Raw genomic sequence first — 15328 nt, 5'->3', positions numbered from 1 at the left:
TGGCGAGCGAAATTATATTTTTCAGTTGCTCGAAAATCTTTAGTGATCCGGTTTCGACGTTCAAGTCAGTGAGGGTAAGTCCGAGGATAGAAAGGAAAAAGAGAGAGGGACTGCGTGGTTGAGAAGGCTCAGAGTGATATATTAAGTTCATAGTCGAATGTCAGCCGCTAGATTTAAATATATGTATATACCCATTTGGCATGTGAAAAACGCCAGAAATAGCCGGAAAATAACTAAATTGGCAACACCGCCCTGATGTTGAAGAAGGAGGTTCGAATACAGTCCTAGCACCGCCCACTCAACGCCAGCAAAATAAATTAAACGAGGGGGAACGTTGTGAGTTGCTGCGGACGCCGCAACTCTACAGTTATACCCAATACTAAGTCAGTATGGCTTTTCTCCGGCAGACGCTGCTAATTTTAAACGACACGACAAAGAGTGCGTGCGAGAGAGACAGAAAATCAGTCTGAGCGTGACGTCGGGCGCTGCGTAGCCAGTGCAAATTGATTTGTTCCTTTTGGCTATAAAAATTATCTGATCTGGTCCAGATTCAGCAATCTGATAGATATGGTCGTTATCTATGATTCTGCGTTTTTAGTTTTCTCGAATGTGCAATATTGTAGATGCAACAGATTTTCGTCCTTTGTGGGGGCGGAAAAAAGTGGGGCGAAATTCTGAGATATACGTTTTATAGTGAGATCTAACAGAAGTGCGGATACCAAATTTGGTTACTCTAGCCTTAATAGTCTCTGAGATTTGTGGATGCCCCAGATTTTCGTCCTTTGCGGGGGCGGAAGGGGGTGTGGCGAAATTTGGACACGAAACGGTCAAGGTCCGATATCACAGGAGTGTGGATACCAAATTTGGTTGCTCTGGCTCTTATAGGTTCTGAGATCCTTTAACTCATATTTTGCAATTGGCAAAGCCGACCATGAAACCTGTGTGTTAGAGAGAGACAGAGCGAGAAAGAATGAAATTGTTTTCTTGATTCTGGCTAAAATCATTATACGATCTGGTTCAGATTTTGCACTGCAGAAGATATGGTCATCCTCACCGATTCTGCGTTTTTGGTTTTATCGTATCTTTAAAAATGTGGATGCCACAGATTTTCGTCTTTTGTGGGGGCGGAAGTGGGCGGGGCGAAGTTTTGAAATATTTTTGTAGCAGTGACATATCACAGAAGTCTGGATCCAAAACATCGTTGCTCTAGCTCTTATAGTCTTTGAGCACTAGCCGCTGAAGGGGACGGACGGACGGACGGACGGACGGACGGACGGACAGACGGACAGACGGACAGACAGACAGGGCTCAATCGACTCGGCTATTGATGCTGATCAAGAATATATATACTTTATGGGGTCGGAAACGATTCCTTCTGGACGTTACACACATCCACTTTTACCACAAATCTAATATACCCCAATACTCATTTTGAGTATCGGGTATAAAAAATCGAGCACAATATATTTTTCTGGCTCACACTGCCTGCTTTTCTCCAATATTTTGTAGATATGTACAGTGCAAATAGCGAATAATTAAAGACATTTACGTTGGGCTGCGCGACTATGATTTAGGGCTGGGAAACCCGACAACATCAACATTATTGACACATCGATCGTGTGGCAGCTTTATGATATATGAATGTACATATATGTATGTCCGATCCACCCGATTCCGACAAATGATCTGGAAGATGTGATCAGCTTTTAACTCAGGCGACAGTGTGCGCAGAGTGTTGAATGCTTCTTTAGCCCAGGTCCGCTTTCAGCTCCTCTTTCAGCTATTTGTATGTAGTGTGCGCGAGCCTTACGGTTTATCGACCCTTCTGAAGGCACTATAAAACAAAGTTGTCTTCTACATTGCATGGCAAGCATACATCACTGTCGAAGGTATGACCTGGAACAAGCGCTGCACTCAAACTCAAGTAATCCCCTGCGTCAACAGATAAGTGAAATATGGAAAGTGCATTTGCCACGCCCAGGTAGTTATTCCTATCTCCACGCCAAAGAGCCAAAAATGATTTAGAGTTATTTGTTTTTTTATTCTGTTAAAATTAAAAATTATCACCTTGTGTTTGCATCTCTCTGCTTTAATCCTCCTTCGGTATTTGCTAATTAGGGAGCCAGCGAAGAAATGTGCCAGGCATATTAATGAGCCCCGGGGCGGCTGAGACTGGGGCTGAGCTCCGTATCTCCCCAGAGCCTCGGGCTTGGGTGCGCTGCGCTCCCATTTAGAATAAGTAATGCTCGCATATATCTATCTATCTTTATGTTTCTCTCCGAGACGGCCAGTCGGTTGATTAGCTCCGGTCACGTCGTTCGTTCCGCGTCGCGATGCGCTGCGATCGGCTGGCTCAGGCTTATAATGGTTCGGTCGGCCGATTCAGATTGCCGCTCGTGGCTATAAAACCCACGCAATGTCATCCAAACATTTTCATTTTCAGTTCGTTTGCGGGCCGGTGAAGTTCTTTCTGTTCGGCGGAACTCGTTTGGCATATTACACACGCTCAGAATGAAGTTTCTCTTTTTGATTGAGCATTCGCCTTGCAATTAGCGATCAAAACAATTGACTTTAATTGAATTACGATCGCAATTGTTCTCTATAATCAATTTAGTGATCGTGATGTAATTACTTGTTCAAGTTATTGCTTCGTTTGACGGCTTCAATATCAATACGGTTATCTACTATAAATTCCACTTTCCACTATAATCCAACTCCAATCTTATCTGGATCAGCCAATACACGGCTCGGACAATATTTACTAAAAGTCATTGGTACGGACGGTCATAAATTCAAGAATATCTCACATTTGCGGTAGTTAGCCCCCTTATCTGGGATATTTACGATCTTTTTATTGGTTCTTGTGTGTCGGTTTATTGGCTTTCCCTGCAGGGTTGGTAGTTTCTACTTCTATAGGTTACTCTACTTTAGAGCGGAAAATTGCTCACCGAGTAGCTAATGATATGGCTGTGAAGCAGAACTAATTGGAATAAATCAGAGTACGACAGGTTTATTTTAGAACTTCACCGCAAATTGCTTCCATAATTTCGCAATCTTTTTATTTCGTTTGTCGGGCGTAAATTGATTTTGTAAGTTCGAGTACGAGTACAAGTGAAACTAATCAACAGCCTATAAATGACGATTTACTATCGCGGTGATATTTGAAGTGCCATTGCGAATCTGTTGTTGCTGCAAAATCCACTCAGTAAATATTATAGAGAGCATATAGTGAGCGAGCTGACCCCAGAGACACTTTAATTAATTACGAGGAAAGACTGTGCCTCTCAGACACTCTCTGAATGGCACAACATCCCATCAAAATGGAATCGATTATAATCTAAACTAAAAAATGTTGACTTAATTTCTGTAGGCGAGCGCTTTGGAGAACAATATGAGAGTGTTTCTCGTAGCCCTACTGGCTACGTTGGCGGTGAGTCTGAAAACCACATCTTGACAAATAGGTTCCATAAACATTCTCTGATTAGCTCGCGCAAGCCCTGGTGAAGGAGGAGATTCAGGCCAAGGAGTATTTGGAGAATCTGAACAAGGAGCTGGCCAAGCGCACCAACGTGGAGACAGAGGCTTCCTGGGCGTATGCCTCGAACATCAATGATGAGAACGAAAAGAAAAAGAACGAGATCTCTGCTGAGTTGGCAAAATTCATGAAGGAGGTATCAAGCGATATACAGAAATTCCAGTGGCGCAGTTACCAGTCGGAGGATATCAAGAGACAATTCAAGGCTCTGTCTAAGCTCGGATATGCCGCCCTGCCCGAGGCGGAGTATACCGATTTCTTGGAAACCATATCCGCCATGGAGTCGAACTTTGCCAAAGTAAAGGTCTGCGACTACACGGACAAGTCGAAATGTGATCTGGCCCTGGAGCCAGAGATAGAGGAGATCATCAGCAAGAGCCGGGACCACGAGGAGCTCAAGTACTACTGGCGCGAGTTCTACGACAAGGCAGGCACGGCCGTGCGCTCCAATTTCGAGCGCTATGTGGAGCTGAACACCAAGGCTGCCAAACTGAACAGTATGTTGCGACTGGCTGGAGACTTCTCTGAAATCCTTTTCACACTTGTCCCTTGTCTCAGACTTCACCTCTGGCGCTGAGCTCTGGCTGGATGAGTACGAGGACGACACCTTCGAACAGCAGTTGGATAACATCTTCGCCGAAATCCGACCGCTCTACGAACAGATCCATGGCTATGTGCGCTACCGCCTGAGGAAGTATTACGGCAACGAGGTGGTCTCTGAGAACGGACCCATTCCCATGCATCTTCTTGGCAACATGTGGGCGCAGCAATGGTCTGAGATCGCGGACATTGTTTCTCCCTTCCCCGAGAAGCCACTGGTCGATGTTACCGAAGAAATGGAGAAACAAGGATATACCCCCCTCAAGATGTTCCAAATGGGCGATGACTTTTTCACCTCGATGAACCTCACCAAATTGACGCAGTAAGATTGAAGATTGCTATAATTCTATGTTGAGTCTGGATCCAAATCTATTTGATCTACAATAGGGATTTCTGGGACAAGTCTATAATCGAGAAGCCCACGGATGGTCGCGACTTGATATGCCATGCCAGTGCCTGGGACTTTTACCTTCAGGACGATGTCCGCATCAAGCAGTGCACCCGCGTCACCCAGGATCAACTTTTCACAGTCCACCACGAGCTGGGACATATTCAGTATTTCCTTCAGTATCAGCACCTACCCTTTGTCTATCGGACCGGGGCTAATCCTGGCTTCCATGAAGCCGTTGGGGATGTGCTCTCCCTCTCCGTGTCCACGCCCAAGCATCTGGAGAAGATCGGCCTGCTGTCGAACTATGTTCGCGATGACGAGGCCCGCATCAACCAGCTCTTCCTCACGGCTCTGGACAAGATCGTGTTCCTTCCGTTTGCTTTCACCATGGACAAGTACCGATGGGCGCTGTTCCGCGGGGAGGTCGAGAAGGCAAACTGGAACTGTGAGTTCTGGAAGCTGCGTGAGCAGTACTCCGGCATCGAGCCTCCGGTTGTGCGTAGCGAGAAAGACTTCGACCCCCCTGCCAAATATCATGTCTCAGCGGATGTCGAGTATCTGAGGTTTGTTGGGTCATCTCTCGATGATGATGAGCTTCAGCTGTGACGTGATTTGGTGGTTTTTCGCAGGTACCTGGTCTCCTTCATCATCCAGTTCCAGTTCTACAAGTCCGCCTGCATTAAGGCTGGTCAATACGATGCCAACAATGCGGAGCTTCCCCTAGACAACTGTGATATCTACGGCAGTGCAGCAGCAGGCGAAGCCTTCCAGTAAGGACTGCTCTAAAATAAGTTACTTTGTCTGCTAATCCATGGGGTTCCTTTTGTCCACTCCACAGTAACATGCTCTCTCTGGGTGCCTCCAAGCCCTGGCCCGATGCACTGGAGGCCTTCAACGGGGAGCGCATCATGAGTGGCAAGGCCATTGCCGAATACTTCGAACCCCTTCGCGTTTGGCTGGAGGCGGAGAACATCAAGAACAGTGTTCACATCGGCTGGACCGCTTCAGATAGTAAGTTATATACTCCCGATCCACTATTGAACTCTCGAATAATCCATTTCTTCTCTCCCCCTTTACTTCAGAGTGTGTGGCCTCTTAATTAAAATACCTTCTGTTCTCACACACTTCATTGCTCAATAAAGTTTATAATTGCCTTACCAGTTTTAAATTATTTATACGAACGAGTTTTTGAGAGCTTCTACATACAAATGTTTGTGTACACTCGTAACACTCTCTGTGTACACGTCGAATGGGTGGGTATGCTTTTTGCGTGAGCTCTAATTCTCATTCTGGTACAAGCGTATCTAATACAAGGATGGATTGGCTTCGTTGGTCGAAAACACTTAAGCTAAGTTAGTTTATTCCTCGCACACATCTCGCCTCAATCAGCAGAATGCTGAGCACTTGGCACACTGGCACAGTGTCATACCCGCTCCGTGCTCCACTTGATTATAATTAAAAATTGGCTACTGGGTGCTCAGCCAATAGTCGACTGGGCTTCTGGCCATGGCCTCTGTCGTCGGCCTCCGTTGGTTAGTTGGTATCGAGAGCTGCGCCGGCGCAGAACGTCTGAAAAAGTTTGCAAAGGTTGGATATTGTGCGGGGAATTTAAATGAGCCACGACTGAGTTGCGAAAGTAAATTTGTCCGAGTAGAAAGTGTGGGACTATGGGGAGGTTGTTGGTGGTTTTGGTGAGTCCAAGCGCCGTTGAAGTGTTGCCCAAAGGAGATGATTTCAACATGACATCCCTTCCATTCAGATTTTTGTAGGCTTTGTCCTGCCTAGTTCCTCGACTGACTCTACTTTGACTACCTTCCTTGTCGAGGCCAACCAACAACTGGCCGGGATCTATGATCAGGTGGTATTGGCCCAGTTGCAGAATGAGTTGCGTGGATCCAACGATGTTGTAGCTCTCCTCGAGATGGAAATAGCGGACGAAAAGCTGCTGAACTACCTAAAATCTCTGATGCCTCATCTGGCAAAGTTCAAGCGTTTGAAGTTGGGGGATGCCAGCCAGAAGAGGCAGCTGGAGAGGATTCCGAGGCTGGGGTACGATGCCTTGGATGGCATGGAGCTCACTCAAGTATATGCGCTCGCCTCCAACATGAGCGACAGCTACCGCAACGTCCTACTTTGCGCTTATAAGCAGCCAGGGAATTGCACTTTGCGGCTAATACCAGAGGTTCAGGCAATAGTCCAGGAGAGCCGTGACCTGGATGAGATCGAGTACTACTGGTTTGAGTGGCGAAAGCAGACTGGACTGGCCACTCGGGATCAGTTTGTGGCCTTCATGGAGTTGTATAAGAAGACCGCCCAACTCAATGGATATCCGCGGGCCCAGGATTATTGGTTCCGATCGCTGGAGATGGGCGGAGCGCAGACCATGTCATTGCTGGATCGGCTGATGGCTGGACTGAGGCCGTTGTTCCTTCAGTTCCACGCTCATGTTAGGGGTTCCTTGAGAAAGATGCACGGAGAACGGTTGGTGCCCCGGGGCAGACCGTATCCACAGCATCTGGCCGAGGTCTTCATAGGAAACGCCTTTAGACGGGTTCGTGCCGAGTGGTATGTGGACTTACCATCGCCCCTGGCGGGGCTGGCAAATATCACCCAAGACCTCCATCGTCGCGGGTTGAGCACTACGCAGAGAGTGTTCTGGAATGTGGCCGAGTACTTTAGGGGACTTGGTCTGCCATTGCTGGAAAGGTAATTCCGATAAAACAGATATTCTCCAGCAAGGAATTTTCAAAGTGATCTCTTCCAGCTCCCTTTGGACAAATGCTCAGGTCGTGGCTGCAGATGATGACGACCGCTGCTGGCATAAGGTCTGGCGGTATTACACCCTTCCCATAACCAACTTCAGCTACTGTCCCCTCAATGACGAGGAGCGTTTCCTCAATATGTTTGAGGCCCAGAGTGATCTTTATTACAACCGAGCTGCCTCCGGCCAGCCAACCCTGTTGCGCGATGAACCCTTTCCCAGCTTCGGCGATGCCATTGGCAAGTGCTTCTCCCTGGCGGCCACCTCTCCACGCTACCTTCAGAAGTTGGGCTTGCTGCAGGAGGGAAAGTGGCTCGAGTTGCCCGCTCGACTGAACCGTTTGTATGTGCACGGTCTGCGCGTGGTCTTCCTGCTGCCCGTCTTCTATGTCCTCGATCGCTATCGTGTGGAGGTCCTAAGTGGACACATCCGAGCGGACGACAACGAAGCATATTGGCGACTGACTGAACATTACACGGGAGCGGCAGCCCCTCGGAAACGCAGTAACGAACAGTTTGACGTCCCAGCCAAGTTGCTTATGGAGGTGGATGACCAGTATGCCAGGTTGAAAGCCTATGTGGAGAATCACCTTGCAAAAGTCTTGATCAATTATCCCTTTCAGCAACATCCTGAGCACCGTTCTACAGTTTCAGCTGCTCAAGCATTACTGCACAACGACGCTTCAGTTCAGAAAGGATAACCCTAGGAAAGCTTTGGATCTCTGCGATCTTTCCGACCAGCGTCAGATCGGTGCCAGTCTACAGCGTGCCATGGCATTAGGCTCATCCGTGCCCTACAGCGACGTCCTGCAGGAGCTGGTGGGTGAGCCGGAGATCAATATTGATGGGTTGTTGGCCTACTTCAAGCCCCTACACGATTGGTTGGTGCAGCAGAATCAGCTACAAAATCTGGATGTGGGCTGGGCATAGAATACATAGTATCGGGTCAAGTTGGTATTAGATAAGATAATGAATCTATTAAAAGAAAAAATGCATTTTTTGTTTCTGAAATCTCATAAGGTTACAAAAATCAGAGTGAAACCATCGAAAATTGGGGCGTTGACTGTCAAGAGTAATGTGTTGTTGAGCCTTTGTATACGCATATCTCGGGAAAATGTTTCACTTTTGGGGAAGTAGGTCCTTCCCCATACTATTCTGGAGCTAGACGGTAATAGGGAAATATAGTGTATATCCGTATTTTGGTGCCCTTCTCGTACCCGGAAGTAGGGAACAGGATATTTTTCACCTATTATTGAATCTTTTCCGTTTACAACGCTTCTGTTTAACAGCATTTTTATTTTTCGATGAAGATTATGAATGGTTGGGAATTTCCAACTCAGCCTGAAAGTATGCTTATTATTAAATAATCGAATTCATGTTAAAGTCATATGGAAATGTAATTTTTAGAGTGTACGAGCGTACTCAATAAAATAACTTTTTTCACAGGCAAAGCCTGTTTGTTAGAGAGAGACAGAGCGAGAGAGAATGAAATTGTTTTCTTGATTCTGGCTATAATAATTATACGATCTGGTTCAGATTTCGCATTCTAGAAGATATAGTCATCCTCTACGATTCGGCGTTTTCTGTTTTCTTGTATCTTTGAAAATGTGGATGCCACAGATTTTCGTCCATTGTGGGGGCGGAAGTGAGCGGGGCGAAGTTTTGAAATATTTTTGTAGCAGTGACATATCACAGAAGTCTGGATCCAAAACATCGTTGCTCTAGCTCTTATAGTCTTTGAGCACTAGGCGCTGAAGGGGACGGACAGACGGACAGACAGACAGGGCTCAATCGACTCGGCTGTTGATGTTGATCAAGAATATATATACTTTATGGGGTCAGAAACGATTCCTTTTGGACGTTACACACATCAACTTTTACCACAAATCTAATATACCCCAATAAAAAATATAAAGGCAGCCGGCTTCCCCTCTGCGTACTCCTCGGCACCTTGCAGAAAAGAAGGTCTGGTCCAGCACTATATTTTTGGCAGACAGTTAACGAATATCACTACGTTGCTGTGGTTTGATCCCGAATTTTCCCAGAATTTGACGGCCTTCCATATTTTTGTTGCGACACATACGGGGATCGCGCCCGCATAGCGACTGATGAGCTGATCTTCTGCCCCTCCCGCTCTGTGCTGTTCGGCCTAAGCGATAAATCCCTCATCGTTACCGGATGTCCTAATATCAGGGAAATTTGTTGTTGCGAGCTTTCGCAGGTAGCTTTCGTGTTTCCAACTAGGTAACAAAAGTCTGCGCGACTTTTAAGCTGGTACTAACCGACAGCGCACACCCAGCGATATGCGACCACGCCGCCGAAGGCCCCCTGCGAATCTCGCTGCACCGGGCTCAGAGCCAGCAGAAGATTGAACTACACCCCGGCCACCACCTGGAACGGAAGTGGTCCGTGAAACAGATGCATCACAACAATAACAACCACAACATCTTTTTGAGACTATGCGGTGCTCTATGTGTGAGTTTTCTCTATTCTCTCACCAACACCAGCCTCCCCTCCACCAGAGCGTTAACACTGCACAAGGAAGAGTATGCGTGAGAGAGAGCCCGTTAGCCCGTGGCTACGCTATCGTAGCCACTAAAATTTCATTCTGATTTCTTATGAAGTCTTCATTTTCTGCAGCACGAGGGCGTTTTGGGATACTCAGCCGCATTCCATTTCCCCAAGATAAAAACGATATGTAAATACATTAAGCGATAATATGAAATATTTAATTCAAAGCCAACAATAGCCGAGTCGATATAGCCGTTTAGTCCATCCTTCCGTTTGCCGTCTTGCTTGACGCCTAGTTCTCAAGGACTATAAAAGCTAGCGCAACCAATTTTAGTATTCAGACTTCTATGATATCACACTAAATCAAGTTTGTTTTAAGATTTTTGGTCTAGCGATCGGAACCAATAATCCTCGGGCCGCGGATATCCATTGAGGTGGGCGGTCTTCTTATACAACTCCATGAAGGCCACAAACTGATCCCGAGTGGCCAGTCCAGTCTGCTTTCGCCACTCAAACCAGTAGTACTCGATCTCATCCAGGTCACGGCTCTCCTGGACTATTGCCTGAACCTCTGGTATTAGCCGCAAAGTGCAATTCCCTGGCTGCTTATAAGCGCAAAGTAGGACGTTGCGGTAGCTGTCGCTCATGTTGGAGGCGAGCGCATATACTTGAGTGAGCTCCATGCCATCCAAGGCATCGTACCCCAGCCTCGGAATCCTCTCCAGCTGCCTCTTCTGGCTGGCATCCCCCAACTTCAAACGCTTGAACTTTGCCAGATGAGGCATCAGAGATTTTAGGTAGTTCAGCAGCTTTTCGTCCGCTATTTCCATCTCGAGGAGAGCTACAACATCGTTGGATCCACGCAACTCATTCTGCAACTGGGCCAAGACCACCTGATCATAGATGCCGGCCAGTTGTTTGTTGGCCTCGACGAGGAAGGTAGTCAAAGAAGAGTAATAAACTAACTGTTTTCGACCAACGAATCAACTCCATCCTCGTATTTTTAGATACGGTTGTATTTTAAATCAGAATTATATTTTACGCAAATAGCATGCCAACCAAATCGACTTGTATTCTCTATTATACCTAAAGGATTTGTATAGTAACCCTCAAGATCTCGTCCGAATTAAGATTTTAAAACTGAGCAAAGAACTGTTTGAGAAAGGAAGGTATTTTTATTAAAAGGCCACACATTCTAAAGTAAAGGGGAAGAAGAGTAATGGATTATTCGAGAGATCAATAGTGGATCGGGAGTATATAACTTACTATCTGAAGCGGTCCAGCCGATGTGAACACTGTTCTTGATGTTCTCCGCCTCCAGCCAGACGCGAAGGGGTTCGAAGTATTCGGCAATGGCCTTGCCACTCATGATGCGCTCCCCGTTGAAGGCCTCCAGTGCATCAGGCCAGGGCTTGGAGGCACCCAGAGAGAGCATGTTACTGTGGAGTGGACAAAAGGAACCCCATGGATTAGCAGACAAAGTAACTTATTTTAGAGCAGTCCTTACTGGAAGGCTTCGCCTGCTGCTGTACTGCCGTAGATATCACAGTTGTCCAGGGGAAGCTCCGCATTTTTGGCATCGTATTGACCAGCCTTAATGCAGGCGGACTTGTAGAACTGGAACTGGATGATGATGGCGACCAGGTACCTGCGCGAAACCACCACGTCATAAGATCAACAAGAGACGACCCAACAAACCTCAAATACTCGATATCCGCAGAGATGTGATATTTGGCAGGGGGGTCGAAGTCTTTCTCGCTACGCACAACCGGAGGCTCGATGCCGGAGTACTGCTCACGCAGCTTCCAGAACTCACAGTTCCAGTTTGCCTTCTCGACTTCCCCGCGGAACAGCGCCCATCGGTACTTGTCCATTGTGAAAGCAAACGGCAGGAACACGATCTTCTCCAGAGCCGTGAAGAAGAGCTGTTTGATGCGGGCCTCGTCATCACGAACATAGTTCGACAGCAGGCCGATCCTCTCCAGATGCTTGGGCGTGGAAACGGACAGGGAGAGCACATCCCCAACGGCTTCATGGAAGCCAGGATTAGCCCCGGCCAGATACACGAAGGGCAAGTGCTGATACTGCAGGGCATACTGAATATGACCCACCTCGTGGTGGACTGTGAACAGCTGTTCCTGTGTGACGCGGGTGCACTGCTTGATGCGCACATCGTCCTTGATGTAAAAATTCCAGGCACTGGCATGGCATATCAAGTCACGACCATCCGTGGGCTTCTCGATGATAGACTTGTCCCAGAAATCCCTATTGTAGATCAAATAGATTTAGATCCAGGTTCGACCTATAATAATAGCAATCTTCAATCTTACTTCGGCAATTTGGTGAGGTTCATCGAGGTGAAAAAGTCATCGGCCATTTGGAACATCTTGAGGGGGGTGTATCCTTGTTTCTCCATTTCTTCGGTAACATCGACCAGTCGCTTCTCGGGGAAGGGAGAAACAATGTCCGCGATCCCAGACCAATGCTGCGCCCACATGTTGCCAAGAAGATGCATGGGAATGGGTCCGTTCTCAGAGACCACCTCGTGGCCGTAATACTTCCTCAGGCGGTAGCGCACATAGCCATGGATCTGTTCGTAGAGCGGGCGGATTTCGGCGAAGATGTTATCCAACTGCTGTTCAAAGGTGTCGTCCTCGTACTCATCCAGCCAGAGCTCAGCGCCAGAGGTGAAGTCTGAGACAAGGGACAAGTGTGAAAAGGATTTTAGAGAAGTCTCCAGCCAGTCGGAACATACTGTTAAGTTTGGCAGCCTTGGTGTTCAGCTCCACATAGCGCTCGAAATTGGAGCGCACGGCCGTGCCTGCCTTGTCGTAGAACTCGCGCCAGTAGTACTTGAGCTCCTCATGGTCCCGGCTCTTGCCAATAATCTCCTCTATTTCTGGCTCAAGTTCCAAATCACATTTCGCATTTTCCTTGTAGTTGCAGACATTCACTTTGGCAAAGTTCGACTCCATGGCGGATTTGGTTTCCAAGAAATCTGCATATTCCACCTCGGATAGGGCGGCATTTCCCATTTTGGACAGTCTCTTGAACTGTCTCTTGATATCCTCCGATTGATAATTATGCCACTGAAATTTCTGATTATCGCTCAACACCTCCTTCTTGAATTTCGCCAACTCAGCAGAGATCTCGTTCATTTTCTTTTCGTTCTCATCGTTGATGTTGGAGGCATAAGCCCAGGCAGCCTCTGTTTGCACGTTGGTGCGCTTCGCCAGCTCCTTGTTCAGATTCTCGAAATACTCCTTGGCCTGAATCTCCTCCTTCACCAGGGCTTGCGCGAGCTAACCAGAGAATGTTTACCACAATCCATTTTTTAAGATGTCGTTATCGACTCACCGCCAACGTAGCCAGCAGGGCTACGATGAACACTCTCATCTTGTTCTCCAAAGCGCCCGCCCACAGAAATTAAATCAAAATTTTTTAGTTTAGATTATAATCGATTCCATAGATCGGTTGTGCCATTCAGATGACGTGCCTTAGTTGTGAGAATCATCAGAGTGTCTGAGAGGCACTGTCTTTCCTCGTAATTAAATAAAGTGTCTATGGGGTCAGCTTGCTCTTTAATTGGTCTCTATATTATTTATATAATGTATATCTACTGAGTTGATTTTGTAGCACCAACAGATTTGAAATGGCACCACAAGTATCACCGCGATAGGATCGCGACTTTGGATTTGTTCCACTTGTACTCGTGCTTGAATTTAAAAAATCAATTCACACCAGAAAATACAAATAAAATGAGTGTGAAATTATGAAAGCAATTTGCGGTGAAGTTTTAGAGAAACCTGTCATACTATTATATATTTTAATTAGTTTCGCTTCACAGTCCTAACCCAGTAAGTCATTTTCCGCTCTAACGGAGAGTAAACTATACGGATATATTCAATTATCAAACATTAAAGAGGATTAAAAAAGAGAGAGGCAAACGCAAAGTGATGTGTAATTTAAACTGAATAAAAAGGATAATACCATTTTTGAAACTTTGGTGTAAAGGAACCAAGAGTTGAGATTAAAGATGTCAAACTTTGTTATTTATTGGTCATGGATTACATGCATGGTGATACAAAGCATGGCAGGATCAGTTTGTGGATGGAACACTGATAGTCATGGTGAGACTGTCTGCTCTGCTTTTATTTGTTTTCTCAGATTGATTGCTTCGGTCATAGATGATATCTTCGACAAGAATATAAGGACCATGGGGAAATTGACCGTTTTTTGAGTGTTCATCATTGTATTTTTCCGTTTTACGTGCATATACCCAGCGAAAAAAAAAACCCGCACTCTGATATTTTATGCATTTTTGATTTCTCCAGCGTTGGGTTTCCCCAAATGTTATCCGATTTTTTTAATTTTTATACCCGATACTCAAAATGAGTATTGGGGTATATTAGATTTGTGGTGAAAATGGATGTGTGTAACGTCCAGAAGGAATCGTTTCCGACCCCATAAAGTATATATATTCTTGATCAGCATCAATAGCCGAGTCGATTGAGCCATGTCTGTCTGTCCGTCTGTCCGTCCGTCCGTCTGTCCGTCCGTCTGTCCGTCCCTTTTAGCGCCTAGTGCTAGATCCTGTTCGATCTCACTAGTAATCGGCACAATTCGGCAATCTGATAGATACATATGGTCATTATCTATGATTTTGCGTTTTTAGTTTTCTCGTATCCTCAATATTGTGGATGCGACAGATTTTCGTCCTTTGTGGGGGCAGAAAGAGGTGGGGCCAAATTTTGAGATATACGTTTTATAGTGAGATCTAACAGGAGTGCGGATACCAAATTTGGTTACTATAGCGTTAATAGTCTGAGAGAGTCTTGAGATTAGTGGATATCCCCAGAGAATCGTCCTTTGCGGAGGCGGAAGGGGGTGTGGCGAAATTTTGAAACAAACTCGTCTAGGTCCGATATCTTAGGAGTGTGGATACCAAATTTGGTTGCTCTAGCTTTTATAGTCTCTGAGATCTAGGCGCTAATGTTTTACTCTAGGCAAAGCCGGCGAGAAAAAAGGAAATTGTTTTCTTGATGCTGGCTATAATAATAATACAATCCAATTCAGATTCTGCAGTCTAAAAGATATGGTCATTCTCTACGATTCTTTTTGTTTTGGTTTTCTCGTATCTTTAAAATTGTGGATGTCACAGATTTTCGTCCTTTGTGGGGGCGGAAGTGGGCGGGGCGAAGTTTTGAAATATTCTTGTAGCAGTGACATATCACAGAAGCCTGGATCCAAAACATCGTTGTTCTAGCTCTTATAGTCTTTGAGCATTAGGCGCTAATAGGGACGGACAGACGGACGGACGGACAGACAGACAGGGCTCAATCGACTCGGCTATTGATGCTGATCAAGAATATATATACTTTATGGGGTCGGAAACGATTCCTTCTGGACGTTACACACATCCATTTTCACCAAAAATCGAATATACCCCAATACTCATTTTGAGTATCGGGTATAAAAATTGCTGTTTTTTCAGCTCTATTTTATAAATGGTAATCAGAGGGAATCGGACG

At 46.1% G+C, this 15328-nt stretch overlaps 3 protein-coding genes across 5 annotated transcripts; 2 read left to right on the top strand and 1 right to left on the bottom strand.

Annotated features, from left to right (window-relative positions):
* The first annotated feature begins 2412 nt into the window (after nt 1–2412).
* LOC108163732 (angiotensin-converting enzyme) lies at nt 2413–5701 on the top strand. Of its 2 annotated transcripts, none has more exons than XM_033393329.1 (8): nt 2413–2511; nt 3369–3430; nt 3486–4032; nt 4094–4457; nt 4523–5089; nt 5156–5296; nt 5365–5537; nt 5609–5701. In XM_033393329.1, the coding sequence occupies exons 2-8, from the start codon at nt 3392–3394 to the stop codon at nt 5623–5625; spliced, it is 1848 nt and encodes a 615-aa protein (XP_033249220.1). In that variant the 5' UTR covers nt 2413–2511; nt 3369–3391; the 3' UTR covers nt 5626–5701. The 2 variants fall into 2 exon arrangements, with proteins under 2 accessions (XP_033249220.1, XP_017154678.1); XM_017299189.2 differs by lacking the exon at nt 2413–2511 and adding an exon at nt 2601–2774 and having other exon boundaries at nt 3371–3430.
* Nucleotides 5702–5988: 287 nt separating this feature from the next.
* On the top strand, nt 5989–8250 carry LOC108161508 (angiotensin-converting enzyme). Its single transcript, XM_017295783.2, has 4 exons — nt 5989–6217; nt 6286–7232; nt 7291–7851; nt 7910–8250. Exons 1-4 carry the CDS (start codon nt 6194–6196, stop codon nt 8214–8216), a joined length of 1839 nt encoding a protein of 612 aa, XP_017151272.2. The 5' UTR covers nt 5989–6193; the 3' UTR covers nt 8217–8250.
* Nucleotides 8251–10795: 2545 nt separating this feature from the next.
* On the bottom strand, nt 10796–13437 carry LOC108163596 (angiotensin-converting enzyme-like). 2 transcript variants are annotated; one of them, XM_033393914.1, is made up of 7 exons: nt 13155–13437; nt 12553–13099; nt 12128–12491; nt 11496–12062; nt 11305–11445; nt 11064–11236; nt 10796–10992 (listed from the first exon to the last, which is right to left on the bottom strand). In XM_033393914.1, the coding sequence occupies exons 1-7, from the start codon at nt 13191–13193 to the stop codon at nt 10976–10978; spliced, it is 1848 nt and encodes a 615-aa protein (XP_033249805.1). In that variant the 5' UTR covers nt 13194–13437; the 3' UTR covers nt 10796–10975. The 2 variants fall into 2 exon arrangements, with proteins under 2 accessions (XP_033249805.1, XP_033249806.1); XM_033393915.1 differs by having other exon boundaries at nt 11505–12062.
* Between the last annotated feature and the right edge of the window lie 1891 nt (nt 13438–15328).

The sequence above is a fragment of the Drosophila miranda genome, chromosome 4 (genome assembly GCF_003369915.1).
Source record: "Drosophila miranda strain MSH22 chromosome 4, D.miranda_PacBio2.1, whole genome shotgun sequence".
NCBI lineage: Eukaryota > Metazoa > Arthropoda > Insecta > Diptera > Drosophilidae > Drosophila > Drosophila miranda.
This window is presented reverse-complemented; position numbering and strand designations above follow the sequence as displayed.